This window comes from Crocodylus porosus, unplaced genomic scaffold, assembly GCF_001723895.1.
Source record: "Crocodylus porosus isolate Cpor-Errol unplaced genomic scaffold, CroPor_comp1, whole genome shotgun sequence".
Taxonomy (NCBI): domain Eukaryota; kingdom Metazoa; phylum Chordata; order Crocodylia; family Crocodylidae; genus Crocodylus; species Crocodylus porosus.
Window position 1 is genome coordinate 48,474,340 of NW_017728886.1, and position 10,556 is coordinate 48,484,895.

The 10,556-nt window shown below is 41.6% G+C and overlaps 1 protein-coding gene across 6 annotated transcripts in view; it reads left to right on the forward strand.

Moving 5' to 3' along the window:
• Window positions 1-10,556, forward strand: part of PHF14 (PHD finger protein 14) — a 290,125-nt gene that overhangs the window by 63,964 nt on the left and 215,605 nt on the right. For all 6 annotated transcript variants that reach the window (XM_019533903.1, XM_019533925.1, XM_019533897.1 and 3 more), the window contains exons 6-7: window positions 5,259-5,370; window positions 9,151-9,288. In XM_019533903.1, the coding sequence (XP_019389448.1) occupies window positions 5,259-5,370; window positions 9,151-9,288 (250 nt within the window). The remainder of the gene's footprint in view (window positions 1-5,258; window positions 5,371-9,150; window positions 9,289-10,556) is intronic.

Sequence of the window (10,556 nt, forward strand, 5' to 3'; positions counted from 1 at the left end):
GAGAAGCATCTATGGATGCAAGCCAGCGTTTTGTTCACTTTACTAGCCGCAGCATCCCATTGGAGGCTCATGTTCATCTTGTGGTCAATAATGACCCCCAAGTCTCTTTCTTCTTTAGTGTTAGCCAGCGTAGCATTGCCGAGCCTATAAGGATGCTGCAGGTTTTTCCTCCCAAGGTGGAGAACTTTGCATTTTTTCAGTGTTAAACACTATCAAGTTCTCATCCGCCCGTTTCCTGAGCCTGTCCAGGTCAGCCTGGATCACCCTCCTGTCTTCTGGTGTGGATGCTTTGCCCCAAAGTTTGGTGTCATCAGCGGACTTGGCCAGTCCACTTCTGACTCCAATGTCCACATCATTAATGAAGATGTTGAATAATATGGTTCCAAGGACAGAGACTTTGGGGGACCCCACTGGTCACAGGGCACCATGACGATTGACTTCCGTCAATTACCAACCTCTGGGTCCGACCGTGGAGCCAATTTCCCAGCCAGTGGATCGTGATGGACTCAAAAAAAATTTTCTGTGGGTGGGGAAGAGTGCAATGTAAACATTGACAGGGCTGGCTGGGGCATAAGGGTGCTTTATTGCAGGGGCTGCCTGCTGGCTAGCCCTGCATTTGAGCACCCTTGTGCCCCAGCCTGCCCCTCTGCAGCACGTTGAGCTGGGTCAGAGCAGCCCTGGGCTGGCGGGCTGACTCCCTCCTCCCCCTGCCCCTTTCCAGTTCCTTGCATGTGTAAAAATGCCCACTAGTTCATAGATCAGAGCAGGACTGTCCAACTTGTAATGCGCTGGGGATAAATTGCAACCCCTGGGCACCTGCCTGGCTGCTGCTCCCCCACATTGTTCTGGCTACAACAACAGCTAGAGCCTGTAGCATTTTTCTGGCTACAACAACAGCTAGGCATGTAGTGGGTGGGTGGAGGGAATGTCTGTGTGACGTGTGGCCTGCTGGCATGTGCTTCACCTTGTGCAGCCCATGTGGTATGTAACCCCTATGGCCCCCATGTGCTTAGAGGTTAGACAGTGCTAAGTTAGGGAACTAGTTGATGGCAGCCATTCACACTCTCATCCCAACTCTGTATAAGTCACAGCTGAATGTAAATTGATGACCTCTTTGATGGAAGGGGGCAGAAATGTAATGATGAGTATGAAGGGTCCGTGGCATGGTGTAATTGGGGCAAAGTGACTTGCTGGTCAGTAGGGTGAGAGATGGAAACAAGTCATTGAAAATAAAGGATGTGGTAAGGTGGTCCACAGGGTATTTATGATAAAGCCTGGATGGATCAAAGATAATCTTTGTGTGTGCAGTGTATCTTGCCTACAAAGAAAAATCAATGATCAATGAAATGTGTGACTTGTACCAGTGATATACTTTGCAATGTGGAATTTTAACTATGGGGCAGAAATTGATGTGATGGACTAATGATATTAAGGGCCCAAATGCAGAAGAAAAGTCCAGCTCCAACATTTACAGTGTTTAACTGTATCTGTATGATGTGCCATTTAGGACCCAGTAAGTCAGAAATGGTATCTAAAACTCTTTAAGCAAGCAAAAGATTTTGCAAGTTTTGATATCAGTTTAAGATATGTTGCTTAAAAAGAAGGCTGTTGTTTGCTGCAGTAGTTCAATTTTGGAATTGACTTAAGGTAGGTATTTAGCAGAGCACATTATAGTAGTTCAGACTTGTGAGACAGAGGCAGGTAAAAGATGATAGTAAGGGTCCACAGTTTAGAGCCTGTCACACTGCTGCAGATGGAAAATTGTCCTGTGCATCACTGCTGTATTATATTCTAGCAGGTGGGTGTCACAGTACATTATGAATTTGTCTGACAATTATAGATATAGCCCTTCAGTCAGACAGCCTGACACCATTATCATAGCCTCAGGTTATGCTGTGTTTGAGTCACTACCAGATACTAAGAATATGTCTTCACTGTAGTGAATATGGCTTGTGTAGCTTAACAGTAGTTAACCTGCGTGCTGCTGCCTGTGTAGCAAAAGTTCAGTATAGGCTTGCAAAGCCTGTCCAAGAAGCTGGCTGAAGTTTCTGGCATTTAGTCTGAGCCGAACTTTATTGCTATGGTTATACTGTTGGCATCAGTATCCAAACTCGTTAATTCGCTGCTCACATGGGTCTGTCTGTGATTGCCATGTTCATGTACCCTGAGCAAGACACTTAGCTGTATCCTAATTACCATATAAAATTGAGACAGAGAAATAGTTTCACGTCATCAGCAAATTAAAAACTCTTTACCCTCTACCCATTTGGGGGATGTTCCTGATGGTTTTGCATGCATGTCACTTTGGAGGTGTACTCACATACACAAGAGGGCCATTAAGGCAGAAAAACAGCACCAGACTTGGAGCACAAGCCTGCTCTGCCCCAGACTTCTGGGTGACTTTTGGCCATGTCACTAGATCCACAAATGTTTGCTATGCTGAACAATATGCATTGCTCTCAGCTTGGAATTCACAAGCTTTAGTTAGACACCAAGGGCATTTTTACACATTCCTGATGCAGTGCTGGGCACTTTTAATTAGCAAGCTGTGTTGGTTGAAGGTGTATAAGTGGTGCAGCATGCATCAGTTCTGAGAAAATGGTGGTGGTGTGGTTTGAACTGAAGCACATTGAATGTGTTTTAGTTCAAAGCGCACTGCCTGCCATTTTCTCAGTGCTGATGTGTGCTGCACTGCTTATACACCTGCACCTGATGCAACACCAGGCACATTGATTACGTGCTCCAGCAGACTCAGTTAATCGAGTCTTCTCTGATGCACTGGATTTACAGCTCACATGCGTCAGTCTGTGATTGCCATGTAAGTGCCTCAAGGCTCCCAATATAAAGCAGGGGTAGACAAAATTGTGCCTTAAATCCTGCTTCTTTGGGGGACCTACTTAAGGCCTGGAAGAGGTGCTGCATACACATGTTCAAATGATCTGGAAGAATGCTCCCTGTTTTGTCTCTCTTCTTTTTTTTTTTAACCAGTAGAAACCTTACACAGAGATGTCTAAACAGATATTTGAATCTGGAGTCCTTGGAGAACAGGGAGCTTGCAGTGCTGATGCTGTGCATCCTGGGGGCCTCTGCGCATGTATGCTTTCTTGGCTCCCTTAGTCTGGTTAGGGACTATGAAAGAAAAAGACCCAGACTGCTCAGGATCACCCTGTCTCCCTGCAGCATAGTACAGGGATTGTGAAGGTGGTGTGTTCTGTTCCTAGCTCAGCTGGAGCAGTAGAATCTAGTGAGTAACACACCCTGGGGGGGAGGGTTGGGGGGAGAGCAAAACTCCCTGGCATACTGGAGCACTGTGTTGTGGCTTCTCTCAGAAGAGAACCCATATAGACATTCACTTTCCCGGGAATGATTTAATCCTGGTTGTCCCTGGCTTATTTTTCTCCTTGAGTAACTGCTTTTGCTCTGGGAGAAATATCCTGAACATCTGTACATGCAGGACTTCTGTTAAACCAGCTGTTCTCCCAGGAGAAAGAATGTCTGTATGGGAGGCAGGATTCTTTCTTGTGGCATTTGTCACTTTAACCTGATGAACGGGGTATGTGCCCTGCCTCTAGTAGTTCGGTGCTTAGAAAAAATCAACTCTTAGCTTTCACTGGATGTTTGACTACAGAAAAGTAGTAAACAAATTATTTTGTTGCAGAGAATTTAGAAATACCACAACAAGTTGGAATGTTTTAAACGGTATGGCTTCCCGTTTGAAATCTCTGGATTTATCTTGTAAATCATGTTTGCACTCCTAACAGTGCTAATGCTGCATGGTACCCACCAGCACCCCTGAAAGGGTCTCAAGGCACCTTAGGGTGCTGTGGCACCCTTGTTGAGTATCATTAATTAGCTTAGAAACAGGATTTCAGTGTTTGACAGTTGAGGGTTCAAACCAACTGCTCTGATCTCCCAGGGGACTGTCCCAGCCACCAAGCAATAGGCTATTTTGGGATTGAGTCACTCTCTATCTGTTCTCTTGGTTTTTTTGTTGGTTTTTTCACTTTGTAATAAAAGAATTCAAGATTTGCTGAAGTAGAGAGAGGAGAGTATTACTTTAACTTAGTGATTAGGGCATTCGCATAAGAGCTGAGATCTGGATTTTGATCTCTCTCTCCCCTCTCTGCTTCATGTAAAACTAAATTCTTGAATTGTAGGAAACCATCATGCCATTTATATAATAATACCATACTTACCCAAATCCAAGATGATTTAAAATATAAGATGATTCTATGCATGTAAAATTATAATTTTGTTATGGTTTTCCATATGTAGAATGTAATTATTAGAGGATTGTCTTAAATTCACACCCCACTGCTGTGGCAGGAGTGAGGGGCCAGAGCCCTGTTTTTTGAGGGTAAAATATACTTCATCTTGGATTTGGGTGAATACGGTGTATGTGAAATGATTTTCACTATATTCCTTTAATAGTCCTTATCAAGGAAAGGTATTCTATACTTTAATAAAAGATGTGATAAGTTGGCATGTACTAGCTCTGAGAATATGGTTTCCTTCTGAATATAAATATTTCTTGCAACTTAATATAATTTTATTAAAAATAAAAAAATAATAAAATATTTATTTTTTGGGTCTTGTTCATTAAGCATTGGTTTCCAAAATTCAAATAACTTTAGGCTTAATACTTCTACTTTCTCCTCCTGCTAATCCTCCCTTTAATAAAGGAATAGAAACTCTGAGCCCTAGGATGCTTGTGTTATGTCTGTTTCATTTGTAGCAAATTGAGTAAAAATATACCATGTGGTGTTGCCTGTATCATTATTTGCTCAGTATTGTTGCTCTTGGGTCAGCAAATTTTGGGTGCCATTCATTGGAGAAAGGGAAGAGGAAGATAGGGTCTCTGTTGGTACTTTCAATACCTGATAAAATAACCTCTTTTTCTTTTTTTCTCTTTTTCTTTCATAGTTCCTTTCCTACACTGCTCACCAGAGCCAGCCTAAAAATTGTGCAGTGTTTGAAGTGAACAGAATTAGAGAGAGGGGGAGAGATTTATTTTACTTAGACAAGCAATGGATGAAAGACAGTGTTGCCAGGACTTGTGTGTGAAGCGGTCTAAAAAAAATCGATAGGAGACAAGTGAATGAGTGCACAATACACCTCTACCTCTTGCTTGCCTTATGGGTAAAATGTGGATGCTATTTTCACTTCCTTCTAAAGCTGGGAGCTGTAAATGAGGAGCATAGTGTAAGAGCAAAGCATTGTTGATATTGGTGATAGCCAAATTTTATCTGCTGTTGTAGGTGGGTCCATATCGTTTGTGCCCTATATGTTCCAGGAGTGGCATTTGGAGACATTGACAAACTGCGGCCAGTAACACTTACAGAAATGAACTATTCTAAATATGGTGCCAAGGTAAGATTAGAAAAGATATACTATGCATGGATAATTGTTCTTTCTTTACATACGATATCACATATTATATTTTCTTGCTTTTTGTAATTCCGTTGTTACAAATATAGTGGAATTCAGGATGAGAAATACAATAAGTTAGTTGTGTGTTGCTGCCTTTCTTCCCCTTCCTCCCTCCTCTTACTTCTCACTGGCTTGCCCCAGTTCCCTTGTTCTTTCTGAATATGCTAATTGCCTTTTTAAAAAATGTTTGTTAGTGGCAGTCTGCCAACGTGAATGTAAGGAAAAGAGGTTTGTATGGGAATCAGAATAGTGAAATGGAAAATGATGCGTAAAAAGAAAGGGGACAGATGTACATTCAGTGAGAACTATTTTAGGTTCTCTGGAATCCTAAATTAACAATGGATTTTCAAACAGATTGCTGCAAAGCACATTTTAGACAAAAATTGAAGGACATCAGGGCCCCACCTTGAACTGAACAACAGCCCTGTTTTTCAAAAGTAGACTTTTATGTGAAATGTAATTGTTCTTAGTCCAGTTCATAAGCGAACACATGTGAAAATCACACAATGTACCATCGTAATTGGCATAAAATGGTACTCAGCAGATACCAAAGAATTGCTATGTAGATGACCTATTCATTTTCTTACACTTGGGGAAGATTGTGGTGCTGCTGCTTTTCAGTGTTATGTGGTATGTAGAGGTAAGTTTCAAATAGGTACAAAGAATATGGAGATATTCTTAAGTGTCGGGTAACCTTTCAAAAGCAGGAACTTAAAAAAAACAAAAAACCTCTTCCCCTCCCCAACAATGCTCCCTCCAACATTTTGTGGTAGGCTGATATACAAAATTGTTTTATGTGTTATAAGCGGTTCTCTAATGAGCTTACGGGGACCTGATTAACAAGAACAGAAGTAGGAATTTGGGCACGTTCTAAGGGTATAAAAAGGACCATAGTATAAGTAGACCGGAGTTATTAGCATTGTTAATAGCAATTGTTAATGGCTTAAAGCAGTGCAATATATTGACAGGATGAAACATTAACTATAGTACAAATATTTTTTGGGTCTCACATGCAAATTCTGATATGCGTAATTATATTTTGCCAAAGTTTCCTTTGCAGCTTCAGTAAATCACATGTTAAATGTATTGCCTAAGCATACTCTGTCAATCTTTGACTGTATCATTGTGCCTGCTGGGCATGGGTTCCTGTGTTTCTCATAGTTCTACTGTACCATGGATTTTTTTTTCTTTAACTTCTTCTCAATAAAGCTCTTCAGGCTGTTCTTAGTCACTTTATTATTGCAGTGGAATTACTCTATGACAACAAATGTGTTACTGTCTAACAAAATATGTTACTCTAACAACAAATATAAGGCAGTTTCGGGTGAAGTAATTCCTACCTCATCTGAATAAGTCCTAAAGTTGCTGAAACTGTAAGATAATTTTCTAAATGAGCTATTGGACTTCATATGATTTATTGTGATTTTATTAGTTTTTCTGATTTTAAAATGGCAAAATACTTGGTCCCCATATAGTCATTTGTTGGAAATTCAGTGTATCAGTTTTTCCCTTAATTTGGAAAGGTATACTTAGTCACAAAGCAAAGTAACATGAGTATAACTTTGAACTTATCATGGCAAGGATACAGAAAAAAATAGCATTCCTGAAAAATTCCATTTGATAGATAATGATTTGTGTTCTACAAACTCATTTCTGTCTATATATTGCTGTAGAAATTGTGTAAGTACTTCTTTGTGAGTTATAGTTTAAAAAAAAATCCTGACATGAACTTTAAATCAGACTAGCTTGTTCATCTCCCATCTGTCATGTCTGATTCTTCCCTCTGTGTACCTAGTGTAGTCTAATTTTAAATGACTGCAGTGATCAAGGCTTTCATCATTTACTGTAGAAGACTATTTTACAACGTTTGGGAACTTTTTCTTATGCTTAAGCTAAATTTCTTTTCCTCAATTTCATTGACAAAGCTGAAGTGATCTTGAAGATTCAGTTGATGACCATCATAAACCTGTCTGCAGGAGCCCCACAGAGTCCCAAGTTAGTCTTCAATGTACCTCCACGTGCCCCTAGGAACATACTGAGGTTGCCCTGGGATAGCTTCCTACCCCGGCAAGCCTTAGCTCTGCTTCCTTAATACCAAACCCTGCAGGTGGTGAGGGACTTTCTGCTAGCCCCAGGTGGCCACATTGTTGGGTTATGAAAGAAATTATAGGTCCCCCTTCCTGTGGAAAAGATTAGCCTGGAGTTTCTCTTGCCCACAAAACATTCCTACAGACAGTCAGTAAGGAGACAAAACCGCAAAAGGATTTATTTCATAGGATAAAAGAATTTCACAGGTTCTTCCAGTATTTCCAGAATTCAGCTTTCCTACAGATTCTGCCAGCCCTGACTGCTGGGGTCATTGAGCCCCCAAATCTTGAGATTCAAAGAGCTCTATTCTATCTGAACAGTTTTTAACCTGCAAGCCAGCTCCCTCATCAGCATTATTCCAATTGTCCATGAATCATCAGAACTCTTCAGAAGTTTCTGGCCTCCCTGGCTACCTGGCATTCCTCGGGCTGGAGAGGCCATCCTCTCAGATGCCTTTGCTTATAGAGGTTGGTTACTCCATTACAGGCAGGCAGTGCCTTGGGACACATCTGTCTGGGCCTGGGAGTGCCAATTCTTCTTGCTCTAGAGTCACAATAGCAAGAGAGATTTAGCATTTCATCCATTCCCTTTCCTTGACAAGGAGAAACCCCCATATCCAAAACCATAAAGATGTATACAGGCAGCATAAAATAATATGTAATCTATAGTGATAACTGTTACATAAATGGATATAGCATAGCATGGGCTTTCCAGTGAGATTATACGTGCCATGTGAACGACAAGAAAACATTCCTGCCACCTTGTGAACTTCACCCCCTCCCCAAAACATAATAGGGTTTGTGACAATGACATCTCTGTCTATAACTCTGGGGACACTGCATCTGATCAATGTAAACATTTCAAGGAATAGTCTCAGTATTAGTGACTCGAGTCTGTTCATTCTGATGCAAATTGAGACTCCAGAAAACTGATTGAGATGAAAAAAAAACAACCCATACAATGCTTAGTGCTTCAGACAAGAATTTCCTTGTTGCTGACTCCGAACATCAGAGGTAGTAATTTTACCTTGCTGTCCCCTTGGCTCTAACAGAAATGAGAGGGCATAACAAAACACCTGCAGGAAGCTATGAAGTATGTGGCCTATCATCTTAATGCTTGTTATTCATTGATCCATGACTTTCATATATTCTCAGTGCTAATATGTTTCAATTACTGCTTGATAGTTTGGACACATCCTCACTCCTTACTTGTCATTTAACTAAGAAGATATAGATTTAAATATTTTTTTAACATTCTAGTACTCTATAGAACACTGCTTGCTTATTTTTTCTTCTCTAAATTTTCTCTAGTTTGGGGGAAGTAACCAGTAACTCAGTGTTGTGTCAAACAAATCTAGGTCCTTGATGTGTTGACAGTGCAGTATGCATCAAGCACTGTTTCTGTTAAATAGTTAGGATGAAGAGGAAAGTGGGGCACAGTATCTATTTGAAAATTACCTCTGCATACCTCATAAGACTAAACTCATCTGTCAATAAAATTGAATACAAGTTTTGCCTGTGAAGAAATCATCTACATTATGTTTGCGTTATGCCAGATATCAAGTAAAATTATATTTGAGATCTATACTATACTGTTTACTCTGTACTTAAGTTTAGCTTTGTTTTGCTGTAGGAGTGCAGTTTCTGTGAAGATCCTCGGTTTGCCAGAACTGGTGTCTGTATTAGTTGTGATGCTGGGATGTGTAGAGCTTATTTTCACGTGACTTGTGCTCAGAAGGAAGGATTGTTGTCAGAAGCAGCAGCAGAGGAGGTAGGTTTATGTTGCACATTTTGTGGAAAAATATAAAATGTAAGTGTCGTAACAAAAGCTTGGGTGGGAAATTTTAAAACTGTGTATTATTTTGGTTTCCAGGGGCTGATGCAGGGTTATCAACCCAGTAATTTTACTGACAACCATCCTTTTTAATGACACACATCTTTACTAATACGTTTTACGTAATGTAAATGTAATTCTGCCAGCTGCTGGATGGCATTTAGAAGGTTGCAATTTCAGTTTAAGGCTATAATAACAGAAAGCTTAGATGTCAGTAAATTTGCAGGTTGTCAGTAAAAAAATGTTAAAAAAATTCTTGCGTTGGCTGCCTGGACTCTGGCATGACCAACCACAGATGCTATCCCCACTCTAGTCTACCCCCCAGCAGAGTCATAACAAGCTTTTCAGTGTCTGAGGATGGCAAGGTAATCCCTGAAGAATGAGCGGGGGAAGGAGAAAAGAAGAGGATTTTTCATAGTTGGTAGGGTTGGAAGAGATCCAAGGAGATCATCAAGTCTGACCCCCTGCCATGGCAGGAAAAAGTACTGGGGTCAAACGACCTCAGCAAGGTGTTTATCTAGCATCCTCTTAAAGACCCCTAGGGCAAGAGCCAGCACCACTTCTCTTGGAAGTTGGTTCCAGATTCTAGCTGCCCTGACAGTGAAGTAGCACCTCCTGATATTTAGTCTGAATCTACCCTTTGCCAGCTTGTGACCATTATATTTAGTCACTCCTGGTAGCGCTCGGGGGAACAGGGACTCCCCCATTACCTGCTGGTCCCCTCTAACTAGTTTGTAAATGGCCACTAGATCCCCCCTCAGCCTTCTCTTGTGAAGGCTGAACAGGTTCAGGTCCCATAGCCTCTTCTCCTAGGGCCTGCCCTGCTGCCCCCTGATTATGCGAGTGGCCCCCCTCTGACTGTGTAGGTGTACCTGCCGTGGTCTCCATTCTTTACTTCAAAGGCAGCTGCAGATGCTGCTATAACAGGAGGAACTCATGCTGCTGCTGCTGAGCCAGAGGCAGCAGTACAGGCTCTCTGACAGCTGCTTCTTGTGTCCTATTCACAAAGCCTTATAGGTTGGTGGGGGGTGTCACTCCATAGCCCGCTCCCCCTACTCCTTAGATACACTATGTGCCTTGGGGCTGTGTGTTATGGAGGCACTGGGGTGCTCCGTGCCTAAGAAGGAGATAAGGTGAGCTGTCAGTCACCAGGGCAGCTCAGGTGCTGATTGTCGGAGCTGCCAATCAACAGGGCAGTGCAGCTG